The sequence below is a fragment of the Silurus aristotelis genome, assembly GCF_946808225.1.
Source record: "Silurus aristotelis genome assembly, chromosome: 14".
In the NCBI taxonomy this organism is placed as follows: domain Eukaryota; kingdom Metazoa; phylum Chordata; class Actinopteri; order Siluriformes; family Siluridae; genus Silurus; species Silurus aristotelis.
The window spans coordinates 10,180,149-10,195,635 of record NC_139587.1 but is presented as its reverse complement, the minus strand read 5'-3'; the positions used below and the strand labels follow the sequence as shown (position 1 = coordinate 10,195,635).

Below are 15,487 nucleotides of genomic sequence, written 5' to 3'. Positions count from 1 at the left end.
AAACCTGTATTAGAAAGAGTAAAAAACAAACAGATTTGATTAAAAGTACTGCTGCTGTAGTAATATTTTATTTGAAAACAGAAAATTATTGCAGTAACAGTTGTTGGTACTCAGAGCCGTTCTCCAAGTGGATCCCCAATCTCAATTTAAATAATAAATTCCTATTGAAAATTGTTCTCACAAATATTGAGAATTAACAAATAATTTTTAGATTTGTTTAGTTAACTTGGTTTAGTTTAGCTTCATGCCAACATTTTTAAATTTAACTTCCAAATAGTAAAATAGAAAGCAAATTAGTTTACTTAACCAATCTCACTACACATTATCTTCACAAATACTTAATATTAACTACTATTTAACTTTTATAAAAAAATGAAGAAACTCTCAGATGTGGATGGAAAGGAGCAAGCTTGTTTTAAATGCAATCAGTCAGCGTGTTCCACAGAGCTCTCAGAAGGCACCTCTCAACAGCAATAGCACACCCCAGCAGTTGCAAGAGAGTGCGCCCCAAGTGAAATTTTCTCCACTTTTTATCCTCTCAAAAGTAGCCTTGTCAGCATCTTCTTAACTCTTTGCCCTACAAAGAACTTTATTTTCCATTTTCCTTTTTTGAAAACACTTTGTTTTTCAGTTTTATGTCTAATCAGAGTTTAACTGCCTAATTTTTGCTGATATAAGTACTTTTTCTTCGTCGTCTTTTCTTTTTTCTTTCTTTCTTTTTTTTCTTTTCTATTTATCTAGTATTGCCAATTCTCCAATAAAGTGCTTTAATTCTTAACTTTTAGTTTCAAAATTATTATTTCTACACTCTTTATATGTAAGATTCTCTATTCTCAATGAATAATAATTGTATCTATTGCCAGGTTAGTGCTAAGTACTGTTACCTGAGTATTGTTTGAATACTGCTTCTTACTAATGCTGCTAATAGTGCTGGCATAAAGTACATTCCTCCAACCAGTGTATATAGACTATATGGTCAAAGTTTGTGTACACATGACTATCAGACGTATGTTGGGTTTTCCCAAAGCTGTTGCAATAAAGGGGACTAAATCTAAAATGGGTTGTTCAAATAGCATTTGTGTGATGGTCAGGTGTCCAAACTGGCAATATAGTCACAGTCACAAATTACTTTTGTGAGTTGGGCTTTCGGTAGCTTGCTAGTGCAATTAACTGAAAATTCTTGATAAAGTTAGGCCAGGGATGCACATCTGTCCACTGTAGGAATATTGTAATGGGTTTAAACACATTACAATATTTATACTGTAACCAAAATAAATGCACATATACTTTATTTAAAAAACCTTAAGTAAATGATTTAGCTATACTCAAAGACCTACTGGTATAGTCATGAAAGAATGCTACTTGAGGTTGATCCACAACAAAATTATAATTTTATTAGTACTATAAATATTTTGCTGGAGCCTGCCTGACAAGGTTTGCACTCAATGTACCCTATATCATCTTTTAGAAATGTTTTGCCTGACAAAAATTCTTACTGTGTCTTATGTTCAGTAAAGGGAGACAAGCACCACATTAATTACACTTGGGGGCAAAGAGGATTTGGGGAGGCAGGTGTATTATGGCAGCACTTTATTTTTTATTTTATTTTAGGTGAGTGTTGTTTCAACAAGTCAATAATGAAACAGTTTGTTCTAAGTTTTGCTTGTTTGTGTTGTATGGGCTTCATTAGCACCATTTCTCTCTAGTTCCTGACACCTACTGAGAGGAAAAACACATATTTTGGCCACTGTAACAGGGGATGTTTCAGACAGCCAGGCAGCAAGCCAGGTCTTGCTGTGATGCAGTAATGGCCACAGTAAGACCCGTTTAGAAACCAGTGGTACTTGATTGAGTGTGAAGTGGAGGGAAGGGTGCTCATGGAGAGAGGCAACTGTTAATCAGTCTTCATTCGTCTTCACTAATGCAGCCACTTGAGCAATACTGAGCTCCGACTTGTAGTTTCATGTAGTTCAGGCTGAGCAGGTGTGAAAGGCGCTATCAGGAACACAGTTGAACTTTCAGGGACACTGGCTAAAATGAAACACTGTCCTCACATCAGGTTGGCCTGCATGTTTGCCATACCTTTTAAAAGGTCTTTAATAGGGAGAAATTAAAAACCAGCAGGGGTTTTGTCTTGTCTGTTTTACGCCTCTCTGTACAGAAACTATATCGGTGCGAACTTCAGCCTCCTTTCAAACCAGCAGCGGGAAAACCAGACGACACATTCTGCTTTGACCCCGAGTTCACAGCAAAAACCCCAAAGGGTAAGAACTCTTATTATCCAAAAAGTCTAATGTTGAACCTATAAACTCTCCCTGCTGGGTTGATTTCTTTTTTTTGTACAGAAATTACCAGAAAATACCATATTTTATTTGAAAAAGCTCTAATGAATAAATGTTGTCTTATCACGTTGGTATCCTGGTTGCGGTTCACATTGAAGATGCTGGAAGTTGATCCTGAAATGTTGATTTTCTGATTGCTAGAAGAGTCAACCTTAACTGCATGCTTTGGAGTTGATACAACACATTTGAATGGCTTGCCTCACAGACCCAGCAAATGAAACTGAATAATGCATCCAAGTTATCAGGTAGTCAGTGGATATTGGGTACTTTGATCAATGATACAAAATCAATAGTAACCTTAAAAATAACCTACAAGGTCTTCTCAATGTGAAGTGAAGGTAGATTTTTATTCCATGGTTTCATACAGTTTCTAGTTATTATTCTTATTCTCTTTAGTAGTGTTTGTTACATTTTCATTTAAGTTTATCATTGTATCCATAAACACTTTCATTGTAGGGATAAAGTCTTGTGATTGGTGGTTCCTTTCTCTGCCTATTACCATCATGGGTCAAAGCCAAACTGTTGAACTCTATTTATACTAGGGGATTTAAATCTAATGTGTTTTTTTAAGCCATTGCACAGATATGATGCATAGAGGGGATATATTATAATGTCTCGAAAAGAAATCCTGGAAATGTTTGTGTTTGATCTGGTGTTTTCCTGGGAACAATGGGTGTCTGGCAAGAGAACAGTTTAATTAACATGTTCTTTAAATGTCAATACCCATAACTTAAAACTGACTTTAGTTTAATGCCAACAGCTTAATTACAAAAAAATGTAATTGTGCAATTACTTGACCCTCATAATCACCATCTTCTAGGCCAGCAATTCCTCCACTGGCTGCAATCATTTTCTACAGGGTTTTCATATACTTTGCATTTTGTGCATATAACTGTTTTATGTTCCATCACCTTCACAGACTCTCCAGGCATTCCTCCCAGTGCAAATGCACACCAGCTTTTCAAAGGCTTCAGCTTTGTAGCGCCAGTCTCCCTGGAGGATAGCAAGAGCTCCCCTCTAGTTAACATCCTCCCCATTGTTCAGGTAAACATGGAAGCACATAAGCACTTACCAGCTTGTATTCCTGCTGCAATTGAATGTTTAAGTAGACTGGCCCATCAAATGTGCTATCTTTATTTTGCAAATATGTTTGGAAGCACCCAGTCTTACAGGTGCATCTCTATAAATTAGAATATCAATAAAAAGTTGATTTATTTTAGTAATTTAATACAAAAAGTGAAGCTTTCATATTATTTAGATTCATCACACACACTGTTATATTTCAACTGTTTATTTCTTTTAATTTTGATGAATATGAATGAAAAAAATCCTAAATTCTGTATCTCAGAAAATTAGAATATTGTGAAAAAGTTCCAATTTTGGAGTCTCATAGTGTCACACTCTACTCACTAATCTGTAAACACCTGCAAAGGTTTCCTGAGCCTTTAAATGGTGTCTGTCTGGTTCAGACTACACATGGGGGAAGACTGCTGACTTGGCAGTTGTCCAGAAGACGATCATTGACACCCTGCACATGGAGGGTAAGCTAAAGAAGCTGCCATTCACAGAGTGCTGTATCCAATCACGTTAATAGAAAGTTGAATTGAGAGGAAAAAATGTGGTAGAAAAAGGTAAAACGAAGCCCATTCAAGAATTTGGGGGAGATTCACAAAGAGTGGACTGCAGCAGGAGTCAGTGCTTCAAGAGCCACCACGCACATGCGTATCCATTGGCTACAACTGACGCATGCCTTGTGTCAAGCCACTGCTGTACCAGAGACAACGTCAGAGGTGTCTTACCTGGGCAAAGGACAAAAAGGACCGGACTGTTGCTCATTGGGCCAAAGTCATCTTTTCAGATGAAAGGAAATAAAATTTAGCATTTCATTTGGAAATCAGGATCCCAGAGTCTGGCGAAAGAGAGAAGAGGCACAAACTCCAAGTTGCTTGAGGTTTAGTGTAACGTTTGCAAAGTCAGTGGTGGTTTGCAGAGTCATGTCACCTGCTGGTGTTGGTCCACTGTGTTTTATCAAGTCCAAGGTCAGCACAGCCGTCTACCAGAAAGTTTTAGAGCACTTCATGCTTCCCTCTGCTGATCTTTTTGGAGATAGTAATTTTATTTGCCAGTAGGATTTGACACCTGCCCACACTGCCAAAAGCACCAAAGGTTGGTTAAATGACCATGGTGTTGGTGTCACTGACTGGCCAGCAAACTTACCTCAACAGTGCCAAAGAGTGATCACCTCCAAGCCACGCAGTGGCAAATTGAGGCAGTAATTAAAGCAAAAGGAGCCCCTACCAAGTAGTGAGTGCATATATGGTAGAAGGCCAACAATTCACTAAAAATGTTTTTTGATTGGTTTTATAAAGTATTCACATTTTTTGAGATAGCAAATTGATGGATTTTCGTTAATTGTGAGCAAAAATATATCAGTCTGTGTGTGATGAATCTATATAATGAGTTTCACTTTTTGTATTGAATTACTAAAATAACATTCTGCAGATAATTGGAACCAAATTTACCATATAAAAAGACAATTATCCCAAGCATACATCCAAGCTCCGTAAGTGTTATTTAGAGTGCAAACAGTTGGACGGAGTGTTAAAAATCATACATTGGCCTGCCTAGCCAACAGAACTAAATCCTATTGAACTGCTCTGTGATTAACTGGATCGCAAGGGTGGAAAGAACTGTACAACCAGCTAAGATCACCTTGCCAAGTTTTATAAGAGGCATGGAAAGTATGATCAAAGTATAGGTTGCTGCATATAAACAAAAGGAACATGCATGTGTTTTAAAAAACTTTAAAAGACTAGGTGTTTCAACATTTTTGACAGACGCTATATATGGTAAGTGGAGGAGTATTGCGAAAAAAAGGTGTTAATAAATACATGACATTAGCCACTATTTATGGGTTTTAATTTAAATGCTGGTGGATGTGTATAACTTTTATATGCATTATTTCAGTCATTTCTATTAAAGTGGTTTTTACTTGACGCCATCATTTACAGAATAAATAGAAAAGTTTCTGAACAAGATAAGTGAATAAAAGCGGCTCATTATGAATGAAAATGACAGTTGTTATATAACAGTTATTACAAATATTTGACAGTTATTAAGCTTGAGCATATACACCAAGACCAGCCATAACATTAAAATCTCTGACAGAATAACATTGATTATCTTGTTAAATTGGCACCTGTTGAGGGGTAGGGTACATTAGACAGTATATGTACAGTAAGTGTATAGTCAGTTAAATTGATGTGGTGTTCTCTAAACCAGTGGGTCTTGAGAAGTGTTTCCAGTATGTAGTGGTTAATGTGCAGTGAGGGCTACCCTGTTAGAGCCGATCCCACATAAGCATTAACGTACTAGACAAATTGCTGAAAAATGTCATGCGATGCTGATAGTGAGGGGTCAGTACACATTGTTCATTGCAGCTTGCTGTGTATCAGGCTGCAATGCCACAGACCAGACTGGTCAGAGTTTCTATGTTAACCCATGTCCACTGCGAATTTATTTATAATAGGCATGTGAGCATCAGATTTTGGAATATTGCGCAATGGAAGAATGTGGACTGGTCTGAAAACATGGCACCAGGAGGCACTATGTTAAGAAGGCAAACCAGCAGATGCTAAATAATTCTCTAGGCAAAAGTTGATCATGGCGTTTATGCAGTTACTTTAACATGTACCTCCTACCTAAACATTGGTGCAGACCAAGTGCACCTCTTTACTGCAAGTGTTTTCTATAATGCCAGTGGCTTCTTTTAGACTAAAAATGGAGTCCCCACCTCCCATTTGACGGAATTTAAAGCACCTGCTGTTAGTGTCTTGTGCCAGATACAACAGCATACCTTCAGAGGTTTAGAGGTTGGTTTTAATATCATGGCTGATTGGTGTTTAATACTTTGGTACATTAATGTCAGTTTTAAGAAACCACCGCAAACGATTCAGTGTTTCATCTCACATAATCTTTACCTTTTTGTTACTAACAACTTTGTTTGTTTTCATGTCAAACATATTGCCAAAAGCCTGCTTGACCCAACAAAGTGCACTTTGTTTTATTCAGACTGTAATCTGAAAAATAAGTAATAAATAAACCTGTTATTTATGGGCTGCACTGCCCATAGACACAGCATTTACATAAAGATTGACCGATTAAGTAAAAAACATCTGATCAATATCTCCCACAGTTAATATTTATCTTTCAGCTCTGCCTTTCAAGGTCAGCTATTTAGTCAGGTTTATTGCTGTTTCCACCTGAGCCAGCAGGTCCTTGAAATGTTCTTGAACAGAATTTGATATTTGAGACAAGGTGCAAGCCTGGTTCTTCATCACAGCTAAAAAGCAATTCTTCATTCCTGATAATTTATTCTGAATGTAATGGAGTCTTTCAAGAAAGATACCGTAGTTAAGGAGAGAGGCTGATTATCTGCAAAAGAGCCAGTGACTGCAAATTACTGCATATTTACTGCATTTGCATAGCATGAAAGTATTGTAAAGCACAAATGCACTTGCAATGCAAATCCATTCACATTTTATTTTAAAGGGGCAATGTGGTGTACTGAAGATGCTCTTTGTGTTTTCAGATGCATACCGGCACAGCACAGTTCTCAGACATATACGAGCTGAAAGAGGACATCGGCGTGGGCTCATATTCTATATGCAAGCGCTGCATCCACAGAGTGACAGCAATGGAGCTCGCAGTAAAGGTTAGAAATGCTAATCACAAAAGAGGATCAGGTAATAGGCTAAGGAGTTGTTTATCATAACCAGCAGGGGTCAGTAAAATACTAGAAAATGCTTGATACCATAAGTATCATAAGACGAGCGTTAATAGGTTTAAAAACGTATGCAACAGATCACAACTTCCTTTACACGCAGCTGTATTACACCTTTTTTTACCTAAGTGAAATGTATTAGTTTACCAATAAGAAGCTTTTGTTTGTATACATTTCAGCCACAACATAACTGTGAAAGAAATATGATAAACTTTGGATATTGGCACCAACTAGAAAACCTATGCTGACTGAATAGCTAATGGAAATTGTATTGCATTGAACTACACATTGTGTAAAACAATAAATAAATAAATCATACTTGTGTGTAGAAAGTGCATTACACTTTTCCCTGTTATCCTGTCTGACCATTTATATTTTAGTTTAAAAACTCTAAAGCAAGGGCCATAATTTGTAGTACTTTTTGTCACATTTGATCTTGATTATTAATTTGGGTTTCTCAGATGTGTTGCCTGTTAATTAAATAGGTGGAATTGTATGAAAGTAAATAATTGTTTGAGGACATTGTCAAAAGATATTTAAAGCTATTTTGTCATTGATATTGTTATTCTTACTTCTGCTTTGTTGCAGATTATTGACAAAAGTAAACGGGACCCTTCAGAGGAGATTGAAATTCTTATGCGGTACGGCCAGCATCCAAATATCATCACATTAAAGGACGTAAGTCTCAACTCATCATCTTGTCCCCAGATCTCAGCAGTATAGTTATTTTTTGCTCTGAATATGACTCTGTGCATGTTTGTGTGTCTGCAAATCAGGTTTATGATGAGGGACGATTTGTGTATTTGGTAACTGAGCTAATGAAGGGAGGAGAGCTGTTGGATAAGATTCTCAGGCAGAAGTTCTTCTCGGAGCGAGAAGCGAGCGCCGTGCTCTACACAATCACCAAAACGGTGGATTATTTGCACTGCCAAGGGGTAAGGTAGCGACAGCACCAACACCACGTTTACCCTGATCAGGAGAAATGCATTGCACTGAAAACTGTTTGTCTTCTATTTTTATCTATATTTACTTACGTGTTTCAGATCTACAAACACAATATAATAAAACAAAAACAACCTGTGTAAACAAAAAAAATACAGCATGTTTTGCATGAAATTATTTGTGAAAAGAATATTTATAGTATATAAAAGTGGCAATAGAATGGGTAGTCTGGTAGACTCACATATATGACCTCTCGCATCTAACAACATCTAATATCTGGATTTTAATCAGCATTCTTAGTTTGGATATATCCTTTGTGGGGGTTTTTTTTGTGTGTGTTCTTTATAAATACAAAGCTGTATTTTTTTTTTTTTTTCCCCCTCTCTCCTATCCTTGTAGCTTTTTATGTTTTCGAAATTTTAAAACAGTTTTGAATGTGAGTTAAGAATCACACATCTGTTCACAGGTGGTTCATAGGGACCTGAAGCCCAGCAACATTCTGTACATGGACGATTCGGGTAACCCAGACTCGATCAGAATCTGTGACTTTGGCTTTGCCAAACAGTTGAGGGGGGATAATGGACTTCTGCTCACGCCATGTTACACTGCTAACTTTGTAGCACCCGAGGTGAGAGAATATCTTAGTGTTAAAGAGGTCTGTTAAATCTGTAATTTCATTTGGAAAATTGTCTGTTTGTGAAACCTCTTCACTGTGCATAGCTTCCTTGTGATGCTTGTTCCTTGCTTATGTTTGCTAAAATGTATGCTGTGTTGCCTTTGGTATATGAAAAGCACCTTAAATGCAAGTACAATCCACAAAAATAAGATCTAAACAATGCACTGTACAATGTATGGTGGACTGGTTAAGTGCTTTAATAAAGATTGAAAATGTAAAAATAAATTAGATTTTTTTTTAATTCCTGAGAAATGAACAACTGTGAAACCATAGTCCTTTTTTTTTCTCCTGGTCAAGTTGTTTTTTAAACATTACCTCAGGCTGTTGAATTGTAGAAAGGTCACCCTACACTGAAGCATGTTCCATTTGTACATGCATAGTAAATGAACAGTTTTGCATTGTAAGAATCAATATAGCGTTCTAGCCCTGTCAAAAAGTGCACTTGTCATTGGTCCTGCAGTTAGTGATTTAAAATCCTACCCTTAAGAGCCTTTTTATCTCAATTCTGTTATGCTGTAATGCTGTTAAAATCTGATTTCATTTACCTTCCTGAACACTGTCTTAAAATAGTAAAAAATTTGTCATCCTAAATAAACCTTTTTTTGTTTGTGTATGTGCGTGTGAGATTGTAGGTATTGATGCGTCAGGGTTATGATGCAGCCTGTGATATCTGGAGTCTGGGAGTTCTTCTTTATACCATGCTAGCTGGGTGAGTTACACACCCCTGAAATCTAATCCAGCAGATAGCTTTGTCATTCTCACTGGCAAGAGATCTAATAAAAAGTGCTGCTACTAAATGTATATCTACCGGTTTCTTTTTTGTATTTTTTTTTTTATATTAGTAACTAGTGCATAGTTTGTGAACTTTCCTTATGTAAAGCAGGATCAATCATGATACTTATGGCTTCTGTATATATTTAAAGGATTTTAGTAAGTTTGGCATTAATCATGTGTCAATCTTATAATATTTGTATTATATAATATTACCTTAATAATGTTATAAAACACTTTTTTTTATTGCACTAATACAAATAGAAATTGGACCAAGTATGTTTCAGCTTCTGTTAATTTGTTTTGTCTTCGGCTCTCTAAAGGTACACCCCGTTTGCTAACGGCCCCAATGACACTCCAGAGGAGATTCTATTGCGTATCGGCAGTGGCAAGTTCTCTCTCAGTGGAGGAAACTGGGATACTGTATCTGATTCCTCAAAGGTCGAACAATAATAAATATTCTGCCCTTTCCTTTCTGAAATCATGATTAACCTAAAAAGAATTTTAAAAAGTGATTATATATTAGTAATTATGTTTGAATTATATAAATGTGCAATTTTCATTTACAGCTTTCATTTCTTTTTTTCATTTATGCATCTGTACTCTGTACTTTTTTGCATTTTCTTTGTGTGTGTGTGTGTGTGTGTATGTATGTATGTATGTGTATATATATATATATATATATATATATATATATATATATATATATATATATATATATATATATATATATAATATTTATTTATTTATTTATTTATTTTGTATCTCACACAAGTGAGTACACCCCTCATATTTCAGCAACCATTTAAGTACATCTTCTCAAGGGACAATACTATAGAAATGAAACTTGGATATATTTTAGTCAGTGTGCAGCTTATATAGCAGTACAAATTTACTGTCCTCTGAAAATAACTCAACATACAGCCATTACTGTCAAAATAGCTGCCAACAAAAGTGAGTACACCTTAAGTGAAAATAGGTGTATGTATTTTAACCATGCAAAGCCACATGTCCTATTCATTAGTGATGCACCAATCATGATTTTGAATGCCCAATTCCAATACCACTATTTTACAATCGAACTGGCCGATTCCGATACTGATTTACGATTTATTTATTTTTTATCAAGCAACAGACAAGAAAGAATGTCTGTTTCATTTCTCATCCAACATGTGAGAATCTGAGCTAAACAAATGTTCACTGTCTACGCTTGTGCAGGGTCCCTACTGTTCATCATGTTCATGTTTTTGTCAGCTTGACAGGACCATACAAATTTGTGTATCTTGTATTAGAGCAATTAAAATTTGGTGCGTTGCATACAATTCTATCATACTGACCACTGGATGGTCAACATGGCACCTCATGGCAAAGAACTCTGAGAATTTGAGAATTACAATTGTTGCTCTTCACAAAGATGGCCTAGGCTATAAGAAGATTGGTAACACACTGAAACTGAGTTACAGTAAAGTGGCCAGGATCATACAGATGTTTTCCAAGACTGGTTTCACTTGTAAAAGGCCTCGCAAGGGTCCATCAAAAGTTGAGTCCTCGTGCTGTGCGTCAGATGCAGAAGCTGGCTTTAAAAAACTGATGCATGACTGCTGCCAGCATTGCTTTAGAGGTTGTAGAAGCGGAAGGTCCTCTTGTCAGTGTTCAGACCATAAGCTGCCTACTGCAACAAGTCAGTTTGCATGGCCGCCGTCCAAGAAGGAAAGATCTTCTGAAGCTGGCTCACAAGAAAGCCTGCAAACAGTTTGCTGAAGACAACCTGTCCAGAGCATGAATTACTAGAACCATGTCCTGTGGTCTGATGAGAATAAGAAAACTTTTTTGGCCCAAATGGTGTCAAGCATGTGTGGAGACACCCTGGTGAGGATTACCAAGAAAATTGTGTTTTGCCTGCGATCAAGCACTGGTACTGGTAGCATCATGGTCTGTGGCTACATGAGTGCTGCTGGTACTGGGGAGGTGCGGTTCATTTAGGGGAACATAGATCCAAACATGTACTGTGACATTCTGAAGCAGAACATGATGCCTTTAGAAACTGGGCAGAACGGCAGTTTTTCCAACATAATAATGACCCCAAACACACCACCAACATGACTACTGCCTTGCTGAGGAAGCTAAAAGTGAAGGTGATGGAGTGTCCAAATATGTCTCCTTTTGGGCATCTTCAAGCTGAAGGTGGAGAAGTGCAATGTGTGTAACATACAGCAGCTCTGTGATGTCATTATGGATGAGTGGAAGAGTATCTCAGCAACAACCTGTGCAGCTCTGGTGAATTCCATGCCCAGGAGTATTAAGGCAGTGCTAGATAATAATGGTTCTCACATAGGGTGTACTCACTTGTGTTGCCAGTTATTTAGACAATAATGGCCTATGTTCAGTTATTTTCTCTTATTTTTCTATATTGCTATACAAGCTGCACATTGACTACTCTATAGTATATCCAATTTTCATTTCTAAAGTATTGTCCCTTCAGAACATATAATAAAATGGATGCTGAAATGTGCAGGGTGTACTCACTTTTCTGAGATGCTATAGAGTATACTCTGTGTGTATATTTTTTTTATATATTTATTATTACAATTTTTTTGTTTTTTTATATATATATTATTGTTTTATATATACTGTTCTTTAGGTAATTTACTACTACAGTGTGGTAATTGTGATTAGACTTTCTATACCTTTTTGCTTTCACCTGCAGGATCTTTTATCTCACATGCTTCATGTGGACCCTCATCAGAGGTATTCGGCCGAGCAGGTACTGAAACACTCATGGATCGCCTGCCGGGACCAACTGCCCCATTTCCAGCTTACTCGGCACGATGCACCTCATTTAGTTAAGGTAAAACTGATTTCTCTGTGAATGAGCTTATATATATATAAAAAAAAAAAAAAATACTTCATTAACATTTTGAAAACTTCACCAAGTAGGTGACTTCTTTACATACCGTGCATCCGGAAAGTGTTCACAGCGCTTCACTTTTTCACATTTTATGTTACAGCCTTAATCCAAAATGGATTAAATGATTTATATTCCTCTTAATTTTACAAACGATACCTTATATTGACAACATTAAAAAAGTGTGTTTGAAATCTTTGCAAATGTATTAATAAATAAAAAATGAAAAGAAATCACATGTACATAAGTATTCACACCCTTTGCTTAATACTTTGTTAAAGCACCTTTGGCACCAATAAAAGCCTGAAGTACTCTTTTTGAGTATGCTGCTACATGCTTGGCACACCTGTTTTGATGCTGATGATGCTGCAATCACTGTAGGGATGAGATTCTCCAGGTGATGAGCGGTGCCTGGTTTCCTCCAGACATGACGCTTGGCATTCAGGCCAAAGAGTTTAAATTTTGTTTCTCATGGTCTGAGAGTCCTGTAGCTGTCCTTTGGCAAGATCAGGTGGTATGTCATGTGCCTTTTACTGAGGAGTGGCTTCTGTCTGGCCACTCTACCATACAGGCCTGACTGGTGGAGTGCTACAGAGATGGCGGTTGTTCTGGAAGGTTCTCCTCTCTCCACAGAGAAATGCTGGAGCTCTTTCAGAGGAACCATCGGGTTTTTGAAGTTGACTAAGGCCCTTCTCCCTGATTGCTCGGTTTGGCCGGGTGGCCTGCTTTTGGAAGAGTCCTAATGGTTCCAAACTTCTTACATTTACAGATGATAATAGCCACTGTGCTCATTGGGACCTTCAATGCTGCAGAAATATTTCTGTACCCTTCCCAAGATCTGTGCCTCGATACAATCTTGTCTCGGAGGTCTACAGACAATTCCTTGGACTTCATGGTTTGGTTTGTGCTCTGACATGCATTGTTAACTGTGGGACATTCTATAGACAGGTGTGTGCCTTTCCACATTATGTCCAATCATCTGAATTTACCACAGGTGGATTTCAATCAAGTTTTAGAAACATCTCAAGGATGTTGAGTGTAAACAAGATAAACATGAGCTCAATTTTGAGTGTCATGGCAAAGGCTGTGAATACATGTGATTTTTTCGTTTTTTATCTTTAATAAATTTTTAAAGATTTCAAACACACTGTCATTACGGGCCATTGTTTGTAGAATATTGATGAATTTAATCCATTTTGAATGAGGCTGTAACATTTAAGAATTTAGAAAAAGTGAAGGGCTGTGAAAACAATTTCAACAAATTTACACAACGGATGTTTTAAAAAATAAATATATATATATATATATATATATGTGTGTGTATGTATGTATGTGTGTGTATGTATGTATATGTATATGTATTTTTTTTTTTAAACATCCGTTGTGTAAATTTGGTGCTTTGGACAAATGCAGTCAGTGAGTGATGCAGTGGTTAGCATTTCTGCCACCTAAGTCCCTATTTGAACCAATGCTGAGGTTAATCTATGTACAAGGTTACGTTTGGTCTTCAGTATGAGTTTGCTCAGAGTCCTCTGATTTTCTTTCTACTCCAAAAACCAAGTGTGTATTGGAGATTTTGATTAGCTTGACATTGAAAGATTAAGTTTTTTTTTTTGTGTATGTATTCTTATATATTTCATTTTTGTATTACATTTTATGTAAACATTTTGTAAAATTAATTTTAATGTTGTTGAGAGAACTTAATTACACTTTTAGTAACAATGTAAAACTGCCATTTTTTTTAGGGAGCAATGGCTGCCACCTACTCAGCATTGAATCATAAGACATGCCAGCCAGTCCTGGAACCAGTTGCAGCTTCCAGTTTGGCTCAGCGCAGAAGCATGAAGAAGTTAACTTCCACTGACATGTTGTGAACAGATGCATCTTCACATCACTGTGTTTTCTCCTCCCCATTTTGTCTATTTATTTGTTTGCTCCTGCCCCTACTCGTTGCCATTTTTTCAGCTCTTGCACATTGTATTTGGACAGCAGACATTGTCTATTTGGAAACATTTACCTTATGGAGGCTGTTTAGCAAGTTACAGACTGCACTGAACATGGCTGAAAATTTAATCCAAAATGCTGCAGGGTTGCAATGTGTTTTTCTTTTGTTTCTTTTTTTTTTTTATTCCCCATTTCCACTTGTATACATTCTTTGCAACTTTCCTTTTTGTCTTTTTTCAATCATTCTTTATTTTCTCTTTACTGCTAAGTAAAAAAAACAGCACCAGCACCTATTCTCATTCACTGTGACTGGCTGACCTAAAGCTGCTTTAAGTAAACTGTGCTCTGCCTCCCCCCCGCCCCAGTTGAAAACAGTTCTTTTTTCCCCAACCCTTTTATCCCATAGTCTTGATCAGCTTACTTTTGTCTAACTTTTGATGATTCATCTGGGAAGAAAAGTATGTTTTGGAAGCTTTGGGCTTTTCAACCCATTTAGCATATGGGTAGAGGAATCGGTGTATCTGAACCACTCAATGTTACCTCAAGTCAAGTTGACAAGGTGAAAGTGAAGACTTCTTTACGCTTTCAATAAGTGTATATAGAATTTAGAGTCCGAGAGATTGTCAAACACAAACCCGATCAGTCCCCATCATATCAATTATATTTAAGCACATTTGCACTGAAGCTTGTCAGGTTGTTGCTTCCCCCTGTACCCAACCTTGATCCTTTTTTTTTTTTTTTTTTTTTTTTTTCCTTTTTTTACTTGTGTTAAATAAAATAATAATAATAAGCTAAAGCTGAAATAATAGAAACTATCAAAGGTCAGTGAATGTGGACCAGAGTTCATAGTGTTGGATCCAGTATTAGGGCAAACCAAGGACTCTACAGTGGAATTTACAGACGCTCTCAAAGCAGTTGAGATTTTATATATATATATATATATATATATATATATATATATATATATATATATATATATATATATATATATATATATATAAACAGATAATGGGCTAAATATATAGAAATACATCTATAAATGTCTCTTCAAAAGAAATTGTGCAAATTGTATCATATTGTATTTATTTCATTTAATTTTTAAAATTATATTTTTCTTTCTGGTT

General features: G+C 36.5%; 1 protein-coding gene across 1 annotated transcript in view; it reads left to right on the top strand.

The window, feature by feature from the left end:
• Window positions 1-15,123, top strand: part of rps6kal (ribosomal protein S6 kinase a, like) — a 39,630-nt gene extending 24,507 nt beyond the window's left edge. Inside the window, exons 13-22 of the mRNA XM_083560284.1 lie at window positions 2,162-2,264; window positions 3,262-3,386; window positions 6,934-7,056; window positions 7,714-7,803; window positions 7,902-8,060; window positions 8,534-8,695; window positions 9,376-9,452; window positions 9,838-9,955; window positions 12,222-12,362; window positions 14,165-15,123. Of these exons, the coding sequence (XP_083416410.1) occupies window positions 2,162-2,264; window positions 3,262-3,386; window positions 6,934-7,056; window positions 7,714-7,803; window positions 7,902-8,060; window positions 8,534-8,695; window positions 9,376-9,452; window positions 9,838-9,955; window positions 12,222-12,362; window positions 14,165-14,293 (1,227 nt within the window). The 3' untranslated portion in view covers window positions 14,294-15,123. The remainder of the gene's footprint in view (window positions 1-2,161; window positions 2,265-3,261; window positions 3,387-6,933; window positions 7,057-7,713; window positions 7,804-7,901; window positions 8,061-8,533; window positions 8,696-9,375; window positions 9,453-9,837; window positions 9,956-12,221; window positions 12,363-14,164) is intronic.
• The last annotated feature ends 364 nt before the right edge of the window (window positions 15,124-15,487 follow it).